The sequence below is a fragment of the Coenobita brevimanus genome, chromosome 51 (genome assembly GCF_032717465.1).
Source record: "Coenobita brevimanus isolate Jiangsu-jjx chromosome 51, ASM3271746v2, whole genome shotgun sequence".
Lineage (NCBI taxonomy): Eukaryota > Metazoa > Arthropoda > Malacostraca > Decapoda > Coenobitidae > Coenobita > Coenobita brevimanus.
The window spans coordinates 36,072,191-36,092,485 of record NC_137004.1 but is presented as its reverse complement, the minus strand read 5'-3'; the positions used below and the strand labels follow the sequence as shown (position 1 = coordinate 36,092,485).

General features: G+C 41.5%; 1 protein-coding gene across 1 annotated transcript in view; it reads right to left on the bottom strand.

Annotated features, from left to right (window-relative positions):
- LOC145400108 (visual pigment-like receptor peropsin) overlaps positions 1–13,144 on the bottom strand; it is an 80,116-nt gene extending 66,972 nt beyond the window's left edge. Inside the window, exon 1 of the mRNA XM_080272618.1 lies at positions 13,005–13,144. Coding sequence (XP_080128744.1) covers positions 13,005–13,143 — 139 coding nt within the window. The 5' untranslated portion in view covers position 13,144. The remainder of the gene's footprint in view (positions 1–13,004) is intronic.
- Positions 13,145–20,295: the final 7,151 nt, after the last annotated feature.

Sequence of the window (20,295 nt, the reverse complement as noted above, 5' to 3'; positions counted from 1 at the left end):
GAGGGTTTTTTTCCGGAAAATTTGGAGCCAAAGTACCATTAGGCTTATCCTGAAACCTCATTCTCACGACTTATATCCCTCTCCAGTTATCTAGGGTAGGCTTCTCTGTTTGTGCCGAGTGCTCCAGCCAATACTCAGAACTGCACGTAAGTTTCGGAGTAACATTAATCTCTTCCTCTACATTGTTGGCAAACGTTATCACAACATGGGTACAAGCTTTGACAACTCGCAGATCAAGAAATTTATAGACATGAAACTTATCTATCTTGGGGTATATCATTGTTAACCATACTTGGGACTGATGATTTTTGTTCCGTCTTAAGCTTTCCTCTTCAGTATTTTCATGAATAAATTTCTGCACCTTCTCGGCTTTATCTTCTTACCTCGTCCCCCATTTAGTCAGCCGTCATATCCACTTTTTATTGATTAATTTATTTTTACTTTACTGCTTTTAATATGGTGGTTATTACGAAGGGAAGGGGTTTGGTCAAGGCGGTACAGTGAGTGAAACAGGAAATAGTGTCCGAGTATATCCTCATGGTGTTAGTTATATGTTATTGTTGTTAGTACTGGGGTGGAGTGATTTTCGTTACCTGAATTATATAACCCCAACATACCAAGGGTGAGTCTGTCTTGTTTCTTATATGTTCTTAAAGTAGAAAGTCTTAGTTAAGCTAGAGACTCTGTCCATTAAATCGCGTGATTATGGTGCTGTGGTGATTCTCCATTTTTTTTTTTAAAGTCTGGAGGAACCACGAATGCCGCATGTTGTAGCTATGTCTTAGTGTAGGCGTTGGATATTATCGAAATTTATATCATCACTTGCTTCACGCTTCTCCCGTACCTTGAGAACAGTCTTTCTGAGGCTGATGTTTATGAGTTCAGTGAGTGTTGGTCCTCTGTACTGTCCTTGTGGGTACTCATATGTTTCATTTTTTCTTGGAGGGAACAATCTTACTGGCCTCTAGCCTTTGCTTCCATCTCCCTCGCATTAAAAATAAAATAAAATAAAATAAACGGAGAACTATATTTCGTACTCAGGGTAGTTTGAGTATTCGAGTTCTGGAGTCCATTTGTGTGGGGATGAGTAATCTAATATTAGAAGTAACGCCGGTGTGACCAGGTGGAATAGAATTTTCCCCTGAAAGTTCCGGAATATATATAGGCGTATGAAAGTTGTTTTTCCCAGAGTTATTCGTTTGCTTACATGCTCGGTGATCTTTCTTGCTGATGTTAATGCACTCCCTAAGACTCGAAAGTTGTTATCTTCTTCTATTATTCCTGCATGTTGATATCGATGGATTTAATTTAGCCCAGCGCTACCATGAATTTGTCTAAGTTTGTCTCTATATATGTTCAGTAACATCGCCTCTGTCTGAAAGGCTGGTCATGTTCGATATAGATATCATATCATACTTCTAAATGGGTGGTGTCATCTGCACAATATAAATCTGGGGACTGTAGCTTAACCGAGCCAGGCATGTCCCTTGTGTATCTAATAATTACGGTTGGGCTGAAGACGGACCACTGTGCTCCCATCTGTGGAGTGGAAATGTAGGTGATATGCCGTGGTTTATTTTGGCTTCAGCAGGTTCTCAGGGAAGTTAGGTAAAGGCATCTCTCTTATTCAAAGGTGTTTAGTTGTGGTAGTTTACAATTCAGTGCCATCGTTCATACTCTAACAAAGGCTTTGCTCATGTTATTTTCTATTACGGTACAGTTTGTATTGTGGCCATTAGCGAGCGCTACTTTTCTGTAGCAAAAGTTAAAACTATCACATATGGTGTATTGCTGTTATGTTTGAGGCCTTATTGGTTTGGACTGTATAGGTTATTGTCCATTGGGTGCCAAATAATTTCCCTAGAGCCTCCGAGAGGAAAATTGGATGGCAACTTTTAGGGTCTGCGCTAAGTTTTATAGCTTAAGAGGTCAGTCTTAAATTTTAACTACTTCTTCAAATTATATAGGGAGGTATCTAGTGTTTAGCTCTGCACTGTATATATTTAGCAGGTAAGTCACTTAGTTGGTAGGATTCGCTTTTATAGACTCTATTCGGTTTTCCTTTTGAGCTATGATTCTTGTTTTTAATTGAGTACGCCCTGTACGGAGTTCGCTGTGTTAATTTTCATTCCCTCCCCCTCCCCCCACATCCCCACGTTTGTCGCTTTGAGGTTTCCTTGTGTCCTGGCAGCTTTACTGTCTGTACATTCACTCTTTTCTTGGTTATAACGCTCTTCCTTTCTGTCTCCTATCCCCTGATTTACTCCAGTACTTGTGCTGGTTCAAAATAGAGCCATAAGTCACCGCTTCTGGTCGACCAGAATACCAAGTAGGTGTACTGAGCTTGTTATATGCCCTGTTTCTAATACTACTCATATTTTTGGTGTCTGCTTTGGAGAGATGTCCGACCATGTCTCCCTTCCCTGTCCTGACGTCCTCTCCATTACCTGTCTCTCTTCCCTGTCCTGACGTCCTCTCCATTACCTGTCTCTCTTCCCTGTCCTGACGTCCTCTCCATTACATGTCTCTCTTCCCTGTCCTGACGTCCTCTCCATTACCTGTCTCTCTTCCCTGTCCTGACGTCCTCTCCATTACCTGTCTCTCTTCCCTGTCCTGACGTCCTCTCCATTACCTGTCTCTCTTCCCTGTCCTGACGTCCTCTCCATTACCTGTCTCTCTTCCCTGTCCTGACGTCCTCTCCATTACCTGTCTCTCTTCCCTGTCCTGACGTCCTCTCCATTACCTGTCTCTCTTCCCTGTCCTGACGTCCTCTTCATTACCTGTCTCCCTTCCCTGTCCTGACGTCCTCTCCATTACCTGTCTTCCTTGTCCTGATGTTCTCTCCATTACCTGTCTCCCTACCTTGTCCTGACGTCCTCTCCATTACCTGATGCGTCGCTCTCTAGGGTAAGACTACAGCCAGGGAGTAGCCGCCACGCCCAAAGAACTCAGTAACGCTCTCCCACCTCAACCACTCTCCCATCATATTGTCATTTATCCAGCTGTCGACCACTTTAGCCACCGTGGTTTATTACTAATTTTGTTTGCTTAAGTATTTCATTGCTCAGCTTGTTGTTTGAACCTCCTCAGTCCAATAAAGTCTTCTTCCATTTTATACTTGCATTTTATGGGCGATCTTATTCGGCTTAGGACATACTTTCCTAATGTAAAAGTCATATGCAGCCTTCCTTCATTACTATAGGACTCAGGAATTTATTCGAAGTTCAATGAATCGTCTGACAGTAACAAAAACAACCTATAAAATACAAAATCGGCTCGAAGGGGTTAAGAGATATTCTCTCTCTCTCTCTCTCTCTCTCTCTCTACCCTTAACCCTTGATTTTATCCCTTTATCCGTCCCTGGCATTGTCCTACGGCGCTCAGGCTCCTATAACTTATTCTCAGCGAGAAGAAAGTGTCCGCTACATCAGTCCATCCATCCAACCACCCACAGTGTAGAAACTAACTGTGCATCCATCCATCTATCTGTGTGTGTGTGTGTGTGTGTGTGTGTGTGTGTGTGTGTGTGTGTGTGTGTGTGTGTGTGTGTGTGTGTGTGTGTGTGTGTGTAGCCAGTCACAAGGCACATTTCACTGACATTACAAGTAACACAGCGCGTTATCATAAATCACAAAATTAACAAAAAGTCCTTGAGAAAGAAAAAGTTAATGCTATAGGTTGTAGGACAGAAAAAGAAAGTAAGAAAAATGTAAGATGAACTGAGAGACAAAGCATTATGTTAATTATAAGTTTTTGTATGGAGAAATAAGGGACAGGTAGATAAATTCGTGACAGATAGATACATAAGTAGGTAGATAGACAGAGACAGATAGATGGGGTGGACAAAGAAGGATGGCTATATGGATGGATGGCTAGATAGATGAATGGCTGACTGGATGAGTGGATGGCTTGATGGATAGGCACAGATTTACAGTTATACCGGCACAGATATGTAGGGATACAGATTCACAGATAGATAGATAGACGGATAGCAGATAGATAGCAAGATTCACAAATACAGTAGACAGACAGGCAGACAGACAGACAGACTGACAGAGAGATAGATAGACAAATAAACACTAAACAGACAGATATAGATAAATAGTTAGATAGATAGATAGATAAAAGATGGCTAGATAGACACATACGAGTATACATAAACAGGAAGAGAGAACGGGATACACTTGAAAGTACATTAATTTTAAGATGGAAAAGCTGACAGAACACAGACGAAGGGAAGCCAGGTTCACCCTCCAACTGACGTAAGGATGGAGAGATACCAAGCTATATATGCAACTGAGAGAGAGAGAGAGAGAGAGAGAGAGAGAGAGAGAGAGAGAGAGAGTAAAATGAACCATGAACACAGTCAAATTAAGTAAAACATAGAGAAAGCTTCCGTTAGCCCAAACACACAAATAAAACAGCCTGAAAACCAGTGAGAGGAAAATTAAAGCTAGTTCTAGAATCCTCCAAGGCCCGCGAAAAGCAGCCATATTTAAGGTCAAAGGTCGAGTTTGTGAGTGGTGACGTCACGAGCTTAAAATAACCAACAGGACGCCTTGATGCCAACCAGCCAGGTCACGTGATCTGTGGGGCTGTGACGTCATTTACTCGCGTGCTGTCTGGCTCACGTGTGGATGGAGAGAGAGAGAGAGAGAGAGAGAGAGAGAGAAGAGGAGGAGGAATGAAGGATTACATAACATCATCAGCCATATACAGTACCTATATATTTACATATATATATATACATACTGCACATGTATGCATACTGAACATATATCATCATCGTCAGCATCATCCTTATCATCATCTCTGTCAACAGCTGAGAAAGTCCACTACAGGAAGAAAGCTTCTCCCATCTTTCTCTACTCCGATAAACAGTGTGTTACCCTGTTCCATTTGTTCCAGTATATCATATGCGACTTTCATCTCGCCAGGTTGTATCCTGTCTGACCAATCCCATCTCTCCATATCTGCGCTGCTACTCAGTAACTCTTCTTATCCGTCTATTATCTGTTCGACCAAAACATTATCTGTCCACATCTTTTTTTGCTACTTAACTCCTTCAGTCCGAAGGTGTTATTTATTATTTTTTTTTTTTCGGGTGTTATTAGATAGATGAGATTTTGTTTTTTTCGAGCTTGAGGAAACACAGGGAACATTATTAACGTTATCACCGCCAGGATGCTCTGTTCTGAATAGAATTGTCTGGAAGTAGCAAAAAATATATTTCAAAAACGTTATGCGGACTGTGGAGGTTAATGACATCCATTCTCTATCTATCTATCTATACATACATACATACGTACAGTACATTTACTGTATTGCCAAAGATAAACACATATACGGAGAGAGAGAGAGAGAGAGAGAGAGAGAGAGAGAGAGAGAGAGAGAGAGAGAGAGAGAGAGAGAGAGAGGTTAACAAACATACCGATAACAGATTATTTGTGTGTCCAGAAAAAGAAGTAAAGATAACCTGCAAATAAAGTTGTTAGACAGAAAAAAAACAGATAAAGAAAGACACAGAGACGAAAGACAGAAAGACAGCCATGAAGCCGGACAAACAGGCAGAGAGAGAAAATGATAACTGGGACGAAAAGCTGAAGAGTGATGACTGAGTTTGAGTAGAGTTTAGAAAAAAATAACGCAGGATTAATGACGTTTGTATATCAGGGAGAGAGAAAGAGAGAGAGAGAGAGAGAAAGAGGGGGGGGGGAAGTAATGAAAGAACAAGAGAGGGACGGAAGTGAGTTGTTAATATCTACTCCTTAATGGATGGAGGAAATGGATAGATGGATGGTTTGGGAAAGAGACGGATGGACAGAGAGTTACATGTTGATATATGCACAAAGGAAATGGATAAAATATGTGGAGAGAGAGAGAGAGAGAGAGAGAGAGCGTAATGAGTGCTTTATACAACACATGCACCCAAAGAGAGGGACAGATAAGATGATACTGTGACAACCAGATCTTAAGGACTTGCTCAAAACCCATGGCCTTATCTATGACCCTTTCACCTTCTACGGACTCATTAACCTCTTTATTCCAATGACTCATCATGTCATATCCTTTCTGTCTCCAAACGATTCTGTGGATATTTTTCTGACTGGGTTCGAAATACCGGTATGTTTCAAGGACTCCTCTGTTTAACCCTATTTTTTCTTACTATCTCCAGATTTGTTTCTTTTTTAGTCCCAAGGATAGTTGTTCGAAATGTAAGGATTAGGTGTGCCCTTCATTAATCTTTTCTAATAATCTCTGTTTTGTTTCTTCTGTCTCCAAGCCATTTTGTTGTTTAAGAGCGTGGAGCGAGGGAGAACGCTATACTTCAACCAAAATCTGGTGTGCAAAAATCCTTCCTCGTACGGCTCGTAAAATTTAGCATTGTTACCATAGGAGTCGGGAAGTGTTGATAGTCATCATTAACCCTCTTACAATATTTCAGCTAAAGCCAAACGATTTTATTCAGCTGCGAGTGAGTCATAGGAGCCTGGGATTGTTAACCGAGTGATATAAGTAAAAAAAAAAAAAAACACCAATGTGCATAAAGAAACATCTCCCGTCGCAAGAGCACGAGCGATGAAAGATTAACAGAAACAAACTGATGGGTCCAGAGAGGATAGGGAAAACTGTATGGAGAGAGAGAGAGAGAGAGAGAGAGAGAGAGAGAGAGAGAGAGAGAGAGAGAGAGAGAGAGAGAGAGCACGAGTAAGATAGTGTTAGTTTAAGCACGGCTGATGAAGAGGCATACGAAATAGTACCTTCTCTCCCTTGTCTCACATTCTGTTTGTTCCTCCTTTGCCATCCTGCCACCCATCCATCCAACTATCCTTCCTTCTTCCTTTTTTCTTTTCTTTTTTCATTTTTTTTCTTTCTTCCGTGCAGCAGGGCTTCAATAAACCGTCCCATAACCGGAACACCTCAAGCGTTCTAATATATTCCAGCTAACGACATACAATTTCCTTCGCCTGACAGAGACTAACAGCCTGCTCTCGTTAATAGTACTGTCTCCATCAATTCTCTCATGGTAGGTACAACTGCAACAGACAGCCTACTCTCGTTACTACAGTCACCATCAATTCTTTCATAGTAGATACAACTCCAGTAAACAATTCCAGCCAACGCCACGCCATTCTATTCATCTCAGAGTACTGTGAGGCTAGGAGTTTTTCACCATTAATCCTCTGAAAGTCGGGATAACTCTCGTATTTTATTCCACCTTAAAACCGTTTTTTTTAATTTTTTTTTATTAGAGTTGGTATGCGAGTCGGAGGATATTAATACACCGTTACAGAGGCGACAACTCTATATTATATTCCAGCTAACTACAGATGATATTATTTAGCTGATTTAGTCACACGAGCCCAAATGTGTGCTAATTCTGTCACCATTAATGCTCTCCTGGTCGGGACAACTCTAGTGTGTTATTCCAGCTAAAGACAGACGATATTATTCAGAAGAGGGTACAGGGAGCATGAGTGTAAGGGACGTATGCTTAAACCTGAAATCGCCAAGTGGACGATGATTTTAGAAGTATTTGATGATGATGGAACTTATTTGGCCATCCCTTATGATTGCTGACTGCATTTTGTAGTATGGGATGCAGGCTGGCCATACCTAATAACCACAGGTGTTACATAAATCGCCTTCAGTAATTAGGGGTTTGCATTCCGTTTTGCAATTTAAGGATTAAGCATAGGATTTTTAATAACGTCAGCATTAGTCACCCCTTAATTAGGACTGCTCAAGTGCTCCGTTTCATCTAAGGTCGCTCAGTGTCACTCAGGTGAGGTGGGGCATAAGAGCCTGCTAATGGTAATAATTGTCATGATTCTCCTATTCGGGGAACTCAGCAAGCAATTCAGGCATGAGGTACTGGAGAATCAGATCAAACAAACTTCATGCATCAGGGATGACAGCTTTGAAATGGCATGAAAAATTGACATCAGTGCAATAATGAAGAAAAAAATATTAAGTTCATTCTCTCCTCCCACTCTCTCTCTCTCTCTCTCCCCTAACTTTGGTGACAGGGAGTTAAAATGAGCCGTTAATCATCTCTCTCTCTCTCTCTCTCTCTCTCTCTCTCTCTCTCCTAACTTTGGTGACAGGGGAAGTTAAAATGAGCCGTTAATCATCTCTCTCTCTCTCTCTCTCTCTCTCTCTCTCTCTCTCTCTCTCTCTCTCTCTCTCTCTCTCTCATAATTCATGGCAGGTCATGGCCCCTCTCCACTAGTTTTTAATGCACGCTTAATGAACTGAGACAAAGGCGACTCTCAGTTTTATCATTTATACGAATTTCTCATTTTTTGCTTTGACGTCTTCATCATAAAAGTGGAAAATGAGAGAGAGAGAGAGAGAGAGAGAGAGAGAGATTATTATTATTATAATTTAGGCCGGGGAGTAAAAGGGAATCATTTTTCTTTTTAACCCTATAATTTTGGGGAAACCTTTCATTTTAAACACATATTTCACGCACCCACTCAACACCTTTCTATATAAGTCCTGTAATTCCATGAAAGCATTACACATTTCATTCGTGTTTTGGAGAGGATTAAATTCATTTTACTGGAGACTTTTTATAATGGAATGGTTAGATACAGACTTACCTGAAATTTTCAAAACTAGTGCTTTCCTATGAAAAATAAAATCGTCTCTGGAAGTTTGATTAAAATGAAAAATAATAATTCTGAAGGGTTTTCCTGTACACACACACACACACACACACACACACACACACACACACACACACACACACACACACACACACACACAAACTCCCTTGTCCTATTGTATTGTGCTGTTGAGCTGCCAGTGTTCTATGGTTTTCCACTCCAACGTGCACGGTTTTATTTGTACAGAGCTGTTTTATATATTTATTTATTTTTACATACGTGATATTCCAATTATTTTAAGATGTATTTCTTTTTTTATGCAAGTGATTTCTGCTCATGGTTTTAGTGACAATTAAATATTTTGTGAAGGATTTAATTTTTATTTTCTTGACAGGAATGAATTTTTGCTCACCCTTTTCCCACCAACCAGCTATCACTCCATACTGTCGTGTGTGGGGTTGGCGTACTGTTAGTGTTCCCTTAACTACTGCACTTTCTGTAACTTTTATTATTCGTCTCTCACCTGGGCATTTTCTTCACTTCAGCGGAGACTGTTTATCTACTAGAGTTAGACATAGCCTCCACTTTTCCTCTCACCACGAGCGGGTTTGTCTAAGTTGAATAAAATCGTCAGGTATTAGCTAGATAAAACGTCAGCGTTTATATTAGGTCAACCTGGACACTATAAGAAGTCCATTTTGAGCTCTACGAAATAATCCGAAAATAGTCCGACTGAAACAGGAAAAAATGTCATTGTAAAGAAGGGTTCCACTGACCTACTCTCAGCTACATGAAATCATCTGACGTTAGCTGGAAAAGAATATTAGAAGTATGCCGACGATGGTGGAATTAAAGGTACCAGTACTGACACCCTCAGGAGTCTATATTAATTCTTATCTATATAAAGTCTCGTATTAGCCGCAATAGATGACTGCTAGAGCAGTCTTGAACGTGAAAAAGTTAGTCAGATGAGGTTAAATTTATCCGAGAACGTATTTAACTCTGATAACATATCTCTCAGCTGAACAACATCGCGTGATAGTAGCATGGGCAAATTACTTACGTGCACTTATAAGAGAGGAAAGTTTAAATGAAGATAATTTATTATCTTTTCCTCGAATTTCTCCCAGCTGAACAAAATCGACTGGTCATTGTGTTAATAAAATGCCTAAATATATTCATACCAGTTGTTGTTGTTGCTTTACCCTGGTCTGTTTGGCCATGCAGTCTCATCTGCCAAAGGCAGCCGCCTTTCTAAGGCAGACAGCGCCTCTGCACAATCAGTGCAGGGCCCTCCCACATGGCTAGGTGCAAAGAAAATGGAGGAGGCATAGCCTCCAAAAGGATGAGCTTTGTGTAGGAGATATGTAGGAGTAGTAGTCATTCCGAACACTGATTACTTGATAAATGTGGCTGAGTTCCCGACCCGGGAGTGCTGTGCATGGCCAGCTTCCTGGCCTTGGACTCATGTTACTCCCATGGTAGTACCTCCCGGGAAGATGATTATTATCTTTCATCAGTAAAAGGTTCTGAGCGAGATACATTTTAAATTCTTGTTTTTACGATGTCTCTCAGCTGAACAAAACCGTACAGTAATAACCTAAATACAACAGTCTAGTGGCAACAGATGGGGTCGAGTTGTCTTACTGGGAGCTAATTTTGAGCCAGAAGGGATGTAATTGGTGCTGGAATAACCCATAATTAGAACCGAGACAACTACCTGGCGCTCCCTGGAACATTAATACCTGGAAGCGTAGGTTGCTGGAATGTGTCTGTGGTGGCTTAAGTGGCTTGTGTGGCTTTCAGAATTGTTGGTTAATTATGGCGGAATTAACGAGGAATATAATAGAATTTGCTCTGTGGGAAGAAGAGGAGTTTGTAATTTGTCTTTTAGCTTGTAATTTTTCTTACTTTCTTACTGTACTGGAATGAAGTTTATAGCTACTTTTAACTTTTTCTTTCAATCTCTGCTTCATCTTTGTCTGAGAACCTACATATGATAGAAAGGTGAATGCATACTGTCATCTTCTTCATCTGGTTGTGGAATACTTTGAATAAAATCTTCGTCACGACTATATATGCAGACCAATACCTATTTTCACAGGGTGTACTGTCACTGTCTTACCCCACTACCAACCACCAACGCTGTGCGCCTTGCTCACTTCTTTTTCACTCACTGCACACTTTTCCTACCACACACACACACACACACACACACACACACACACACACACACACACACACACACACACACACACACACACAACGCCTACCCATGCCGTCTTATTTTGTCCAAATTCAAGGCGCCCATTCCATCCTTTCTATATGTCTTTTAGCACTGGGGAGGTTTTAGAGATAATAGTTTTGTACACTGTCTTTCTTCTTTCATCAGAACTGGAAATAGGTCAGAGATAAAATGGGAAGAACGATGATAATGATGATAATGATAATGAGGGGTGACTATTCTGTCTGTCTGTCCGTCTGTCTGTCTGTCCGTCTGTCTGTCTGTCTGTCTGTCTCTCTCTCTCTCTCTCTCTCTCTCTCTCTCTCTCTCTCTCTCTCTCTCTCTCTCTCTCACAAGGAGTATTAGGTTGAATCTGTAAACAAATGGAGGATTACAGCCTTGATGCCAAAAATCTTTCAGCCTTGAACTGAAGGATGGGGATACTTGAAGGATCAACCCTTCCAGGCAGAGGAGGTATTTTCTAAGTTATAGCCAGCGTCAGAATACTGAATTTTGCTTAGAAGACCACCACGCTCATAATAAAAGGGTTAATGAAGGTTTTTAGGTGATATTCTCTCCAGAGCTGAATTTAACCTATCTGTCTATCGAGAAAGAATAATTTGTAAAAGATGTCATTACTGTGAAGAGATTAAAAGAAGCTATGCAGAAATATTCACGTTCAGAAAGTCTCTCCAAACGAAATAATACCATTTGGTGATAAGAAAATAAAATATAGAAGACGCCATTGCAATGAAGGAGTTGTATAAAGACGAAAACGTTTAATATAATTTTATTTTTAGGTGCAAAATGTAGTACTGTATTATTGTCTCCAGCTTTTGATGAGTCAGGGAAATACTGGCATTTATGCTCGATGAAATTGGACCTGAAACCGTATTTGTTCATCTTCATCTACAAAAATTGGATATAATATTACTTTAATCTTCATAATTAGAGGTCCTCAACACCTCACAGTCAAATCTGAGTGAAGAATTGAGCTGACATGAAAGAATATCCTGTGTGGTAATAGGCAGTTGTTATGTAGGCCTGTTTGTCCTGTTAAATGGCTGACATGCAGAACATTAACTAATATGACCAAATGCGAAAGCCAAAACGAACTGTGATGTTAGTCAACTGTAATGGGCGGTTGTGTGTCCCGTAACTGGTAGGAATCGTTTATAATTGCCGCCCTTGAGCGATACTTCTCTATGCTATGAAGTGCCTGTAAATGTGTTCATGAATCTGATTCCTGGTATAAACTAGACAGCCCATTCCCAAGGCCTAGTGGTTCTCCTACATGCACTCCCATTCTCAAGGCCTAGTGGTTCTCCTACATGCACTATCATCTGCCTACCTCTCTACCTTTCTACCAATCCAGAGCCGCCTGTCTACCTGCCATCCTTCCCTCCCTTCTTCCGTCCATCAAAAAATCTACCTATCTGTTTGTCTGTATTTATTTGTATTTCTTGATAATGTGGTCTATGTCTGCGTATTTGTCTATCAGTCTATATTCTTACTCTGTATCATTGATCCTACATCATTCTGTTCTTGAATACTCCTCTTTCTCTCCCCTCTTGCTTATGCTCTATCTGTCTGTCTCTCAGTTCAAGCTTTTGTTTCTTTCATTAATCAACGATCTACCTACATATATACTCCTTGGCTCTGCATCATTGACTGAGCTTAAATCTTTCCTTCCATCTGTCTGTCCCTCACTCCTGCATTAATTCCTCAGCCATTCATTCCCACTTCACCCTTGGTCTGCTTCTCGGCCTCCCTCCCATTCCAACGCTGAATATTAATTTGACGTCCTCTCGTGTTTTGTCCGTGAGTCATGCAAACCACTGACCGTATGGAAAACGGAGATGGGAAAAGTTTGGTCATTCTTGTGATTACTGTATGTCACCTGCCGGGCAATAATATCTTGCGATTTACTGGGTGGATTTAAACCTTTATCCTTCTGGGACGTCTTATATATATAGCCTATATATATATATATATATATATATATATATATATATATATATATATATATATATATATATATATATATATATATAGCCTATATATATATATATATATTTGATGGGGTAAATGCCTATACTGGAGAGAGAGAGAGAGAGAGAGTTAATGCCATTACATTCAAAGAAGGTACAGACAGCGCCAGTACTTACCGACAATGATGAGGTAGATGCCAATATAGGTGTGCTGCTGGGGCGACACGGGGTCCCACGGCTTTGGCTGGTGACCCGAGGCATTGAGCACGGCCAACTGAGCTGCCATCAGGTCAACCTCGCCTCTGTCATCACCCATTGTGTCGGGGGCCAGGCACTGCAAGGGATGTAGTGGTGGAGTGATTAGAGAGAGAGAGAGAGAGAGAGAGAGAGAGAGGGGGGGGGGGGATAGGCACATTATTTTTTTATGCATCTGTATGTTACTTATAAATTGTAATACACATACATCACTACATACATAAACATTATGTATGCACAAATCATCGTCATTATCATCATCATCATCATCATCATCATCATACTTTTCTCTAACGTATGGGATGGGAGATACCCAGAAATAGCAACGCAGAATGAAATGGGTCGTCCATTCATACTCACATTAACTAACTTTCAAAATTCATTTCTTATCTCATCACACACATTCGTAAGTGCAAGACCAAAAGACCTGACGAAGTTAGGAAGAAGTAATAAAACGTGGTATTTCCGCATCAACTGAGTCAACAATATACTACTAATAATAAAATAATAATAATATTATTAATAATAATCGACTAGGAATACTAAGTAATTAAAACAATATCGACAGCCATTTATTCTATGCTGCTGTAAACGGAATTTTCGCAAAATCTGAACACACACACACAAAACAATATTTAGCGGAGGGTGTAAGAATGTAAGACTGGTGTGGTCTGGGTGGTGAACGAAGAAAAAAAAGAACCGTAAAACACTGAAGCATACTAAGCACTACCTTCGAATAAGAATAAAAGAGTAACAGTTAAGTACGATGAGGATAATACCGTGCTATTTAAACGAAAATGTGGAAAAACAAGCAGAAAAAGAAGAAATATGAAAAACAGGCCAACAAGCGAGGAGGCTGAGACGATAAAACAGAACATGATAGGAATGGCAGTAAAGCGCCCACATAACCACAAAAATTTTAGTAGCAAGAGAAGAAACAAAACAAAAGAATTACACCTCCGTAAAGCTAAAAATTAAAAGAAACGTGGCCTTAATTGAATGGAAGGAACTGAGAGCAAAAAAACATAACTTGAGGTCAGTCTGAGAGGAAAAGTAAAGAAAAACAGGAACTGCAGGAAAGAACACACTTAACTTGTGCATCCGCTCTCACAGCAAAACAATCCAGCTGATGGTATCTTAACTTCAGAGCAGTTCCGTTCTAGTTGAACTTCTGTCTCTAGAGTTGTGTGTGTGTGTGTGTGTGTGTGTGTGTGTGTGTGTGTGTGAGAGAGAGAGAGAGAGAGAGAGATTTTCTGCCTTATCAGCATATCCATCCCAGTTCACCTTCAAATATCTCGGTTCAAACCTGCTCGTGCACCTCACTCTAAACCATCCTCTCTCCTCTTTAACTGCTGGGAAAAATTTCCAGGAGGATCAATATCACAATGTCCCTCTCTCACTTTTTTTTTTTTTTTTTTTTTATGAAATGTGGAAAGGGGATGCGCATTTTACAGCTTAGTGCAAACTCCATGACGATTTGCTGATAATTTGGGTCGGGTCTGCTTGTCTGTCTGTCAGTCTCTCTCTCTCTCTCCCCCCAAAAAAGACCAAATATAGAATTCAATTTCCCAAACAGCATGAACAGCTGCCAAAGCAAAATAAAATCAGACCAAATATTTAAAAACAAGTCACACGGGAAAAAGCCTGTGAATATGAAACGGAAAGCAAAATGAACAGAAATAAAAATATAATTTAGAGAAATAGAATAGTTTGTGCTCTGGAAATTCTAAGTGTTTACTGAATAGGATGGCATGTGTGGGCGTGTGTATGAAGGCGTGTGAAGCGTGTGGGGATATTTTTTAGCAGAGTCCATTAAACCTAATCTGCACTCATTAACACACCTGTCTTGACCCACATTTACCTGACTAATGCACCAAATTTACAACTTTTAATCCTTTCACGACTTTTCACCCATTTAACAACTCCGCTGCTAGAATTCCTCTCAGTTAAACTCAATGGGGTGGTATTAGTTTAAGTAATGTTACCCACGTTTCAGAAAAGTGAAAAGTATATGTTTACAAGAGGTCCTTTGCGATTTTTCTTCTATTATTTTTGTATATTTCTTTCATTTTTTTTTTTTTACATGTCTGCCATCAACTTTTATTTATTCTTTTAGTCTTCTCTTATATCATAACCATATCTAATACATTTATAAAGTTCTTGTCTTCAAAACATAAGATTAGTATATCTTTACCGGGTTGTGAAAGCATGTGAGATGAATGGAGTTTTTTTTTTTCTATAATATTTTTTTTGTATTAAATTTTCTTCCGTCGTACCCCTTAACTCCCATCCACCAACCACCCTGTCCTACCATGCCACAACCCACTCTATCACCACCCAATCTGCCACAACTCACCTTACCAGAGACCATTTCATTTGCCACAACTCACATGGCCACCCCTTTGCCACAGCCAACCACATCACCACCCACCCGGTCAAAGCTCACCCCTTACACCATGTACCCTGCCACCACCCAATCTACCTCCATCCACTCTGCCACCACCCTGACACTTCTCACCTTATCAACGCCTTGCCACCACCCTACCACCACTCACATCGCCACCACCCACAAAGCCGCCGCCCTACCACCACCCATCCTGATACCACCAACTCTGACACCACTGTATCCCATGCCACTCCATCTTGACCCACCCTGTCACCACCCATTCTGCCACATCACATTCCGTCACCACCCACCCTGCCACCCCCCACACTGCCATTACTTTGCTACCACCCAAAACACTTATCCCTTCACAACCTTACCACCGCCCACCCTGTCACCAATCCCCTGCAACCAGCCACATTGCCATCGCCTTCTCTGCAACCATGCGCTTTGTAACTGCCAAGCTACCATGTGCCCCGCCACCACCTACCCTGTCAACACCCTGTCACAACCTTGCCACTATCCTGCCACCATCTTGCTACTTACCTGCCCAATCCTTGCCACCATCTTGTCACTGCCTTGCCACCACCCTGCCACTGTCCTTCCAACACTCTTCCACCACCTTCCACTACCCTGCCAGCGCCCTGCCACCACCTTTCCACTACCCTAACAATGCCCTGCCAGCACCTTGTCACTACCCTACCATTATTCTGCCACTACCTTGCCAGTACCTTGCCAACACTGTGACAGCACCCATCCTTCCACCACCAAGCCACTCTGCCACCACCCACCCTACCACCCTGCCACCACCCACACTGTCAGAACCCTGCTAACACACTGCCACCATCTTCCCTTGCCAAAACCCACCCTTCCACCACTCTGCCATGATCCTTCTCTGCCAACAGTCAACTCTTCCACCACCCTGCTATGCTCTTTCCCTGCCACCACCCTGCCACCAAAGAGCTCCTGGTGCTCCGCTTACGCCCTTAAGACAGAAGCTATTGATCCGGGAGGAGGAGGAAGCAGAGGAAGAAGAGAAGAAAGAGGGAGGAAATGAAGTAAAGGAGGAGATGGAGGAACAGGAAGAAAATGAAGAAGGTGAAGGCGGAGGATGACTAGATGAAAAAGAGGAAGAGGAGGGAAGGAGCAATAGGAAGGAAAGGAGGTGGAGGAGGAGTAAGAACAGAAGGAACAGGAAGAAGAGGAGGAGGAGGAGGAGAAAGGGGCGAAGAAGAGGAGGGGGAGGAGGAGGAAGGGGACGAAGAAGAGGAGAAGGAGGAGTAGAAGCACGAGGAAGAGAAAGAATAGGAAGAAGAGGACGAGGAGGAGGAGGAGGAAGGGGACGAGGAGGAGGAAGAAGAGTAGGAGTAGAAGCAGGAGGAAGAGGAAGACCAGGAGGAGGAACAGGAAGAAGACGATGAGGAGAAGGAAGAGGAGGAGATAGAAGAAGATGAAGAGGAGGAGGAGAAGGACGAGAAACATGCCGATGAGGAGGAGGAAAAGGCAAAGGAGAAAGAAGATTGACATAAACAGAAGGAAAATTATGTGAAGGATTATGAAAATGATAAGGATGTTAATGATGTGATGATGATGATGATGGTAATTATGTTATTCATGGTGGTGATGATAATTATGTTGCTGGTGGCGATGGTGATTATTATCATGGTAATGATAATAATGATGATGGTCATGATGAAGATGTCAGAAGGTGAAGGAAGAGGGAAAGAATGAGGAGGTCAAAGAGGGGAAGAAGAAGAAGGGCAAGATAAAGAAATGACGATGATGATGATGATGATGATGATGATGATGATGAGGAGGAGGAGGAGGAGGAGGCGGAAGAGAAAGAGGAAGAGGAGGAGGAGATGGAAATGGAGTAAAGGAAATGGGGGAGGAGGAGGAAGAGAAGAAAGGTGAAGAGAGATGTGCGAGGGCAGAAAACACATTAGGCTTCAGTAATCACGTCACACACACCCTGGAGCTGTCTCTCTGTCTGTCTGTCTGTCATTCTCTCTCTCTCTCTCTCTCTCTCTCTCTCCCCTGGGCCCTATAAAAACAGAAGTACCTCATATCTTTTCATTTGAGAGAGAGAGAGAGAGAGAGAGAGAGAGAGAGACAGAGAGAGAGAAGAGAGAAAAACACCAACTCAAATAAAATAATTATAAAGAAGAATGAAAGGATGCATAAAAATTCAAGTGTCAACCCAGTCTTCCCTCCATGAGTCGTATGCCACACTTCCCCATATATAAAACATAATATTCCTTCTTTCTCTATACTGTAATACTCAAACCCTGCATTAGATGTTTGTCAGTGAAGGATATTATCGAAGGATGTAAGGATAAGTGACTGGGAGAGCGGTTTCTTTTCGCTGGGCACTCTGATGGTAGCTTCCCTTGCAATGTTTTCCTTGTAGCTGTTTGTGCCTTCGGTCTTCTCCATCCGCAGCAGTGGTAATAGGATGATGATGATGATGATGATGGTGATGATGATGATGATGATGATATTAATGGTTACAAAATAGCGATATTATAATCACGACGACGATGGTGATGACGATGATGATGATGACAGTGTTGTTTTTGCTGCTGATGATGATATTCACCCCGATGGTTACTGCATCAATAGCATAATGACAACAATGACTTGATGATGCTGATGATGATGATAACTATAACGATTACGCCAGCAGAGAGGATTAGGGAAAAAACGCCTGATTACGGCCAGATTAACTAAATTACCTGGTAATACGTAGATCAAGGTAATCTAAATGGTTGGCGAGCCGTGCAATAGGGGAAGGGAAGCAGATTAGTTGTATCAGGAGAGAGAGAGAGAGAGAGAGAGAGAGAGAGAGAGAGAGAAGAAATCCATAAGCACAATAAATATCATGCTCAGATTAACTCCCAAAGAAGGATTAAAATACAGTAATCCCCATTAATCCACAAGGCCCAGTAGACATTACTTTTACCAATATATTGAGCCTTACATCAAAGCTCAGGAATATGGGATTAAGCTGAGTGATGTTGTTACCGTAATTTGGCTCACACTACGATTCATATTAAAAGTATGGTGTTAACTTGGCTCATACTACCATTCTAACTATATGTATGGATGTGCTTTTATTTAACCATGAATATTTCTGTGCAAAACAAAATGTATCTGATTTATGGTCATATTTCAGAATAACTTATCTGATCATCGGGAAGTGATGGAAGTTGCCTGATTGTAGGGAAGTGAAGGAAGGAAGGAAGAAAGGAAGTTGTCTGATTATGGGAAAGTGAAGGGAGAAATTCGTCTGATTATCGGGAAGTGAATGAAGGAAGTTGTTTGATTATCGGAAAGTGAAGGAAATTGTCTGGTTATTGGGAAGTAAAGGAAGTTACTTAACTATCGGGAAATGAGGGAAGTTGTCTGTGTGAAGGAAACTGTCTGATTTTTAGAAAGTGAAGAACATTATCCTTTAATACTAAAATGAGATAAGTTGTCTGAGTGTCCAGAAGTTACGAAAGTGAAGTGAGTTTTCTGACTTGCTAGAAGTTAGGAAAATGAAGTGAACTGTGTGGTTTTTGGGAATTTAAGGAAGAGAAGTGAGCTGCTGACTGTCCATAAGTGAAGGAAGGAATGAGACTGGTTTAATTTTCCGGAAGTGAAGTGATGTGAAGTGCAATGAGGGTAAATGGGAGAAGTGAAGCGTGGTGTCTGTTTACCCGGAAGTGTAATGAACGTTTGCGAGCAAACGGATGATCTGACAAACGGTTCAGTGAGGGATGTGGAAATTCAATTGTGATGGAGAGAGAGAGAGAGAGAGAGAGAGAGAGGTGCCTCAGTATCACACCATACACACCATCAAAACAGGCGTCAGCACCTATTAACGCTTATGCTTCGCTGGCTTTCTCCGTGGCAAAATAAATTCGTCTGATATCAGCTGACTCAAAATTTCAGTTCTCGGGCAAAGCTTTTAGATATGAACCAAGTTTCCAGGATGCGTTTCTCTGGGCAAAGAACTATCGGATGAGGTTAGGTGAAATAAAATACAAACTTCATATAGCACATTCGGATGGTTAGGGGAGTTCGCTGTTCTCTCCTTCCTTAGGAGAGGTCTTTGCTAATGCTGAATATAAGCGTCCAGTAGTAACAAGAACGAGAAATAGACTTATCTTATTTCAGAGGCTTAGCGCACCTTGACACCACTGCTTCTATTGGACAGCAGTACCATAGCACTACACAGCACCAGCATCTTCAACAGCACTATGACAGTTGGAATACCTACTCAGCATCACATCTGAAGAACAAAATATACTGTGACTGAAGGCAAACAGCACAATATCATACCGCCAACACTTAATACTTTGTCTAACACCATCACGGCACTCACAAGTTCCCACAATACTCACCCACTCAGCACCTGAATTGCAAAATACAGCGGACTCGGACGAAAGGATATAACAGAACACCATACCTTAATACGAGCACCACAGCCCATCACTTAGCACCAACACAGCAGCAACAGCACCATGGGAATATTATAGCTCCTACTGAGCACTAGACGTGTAAAATATACGGGTTTGTGACAATCATCTATATATCTATCTATATACCTAGGCTGCTTCCCCCACGGAAAGAGAGGTAGCCGAGACAGGACGGCACACTCCCCATTTACTCATCCATTCAAACACATTCATTCGCATCTTAGCCCCAAAGGGGAGAACGGACAGATCCTCACCGCACCACATCGCACAAGGGTCAACTGCGCAATGCAATCAGTGACATCCGCAGCAGGGCCCGACAGCAGAGCTGGTTTACCCCTGCCACATCATAACAGACCCATCCCCTTAC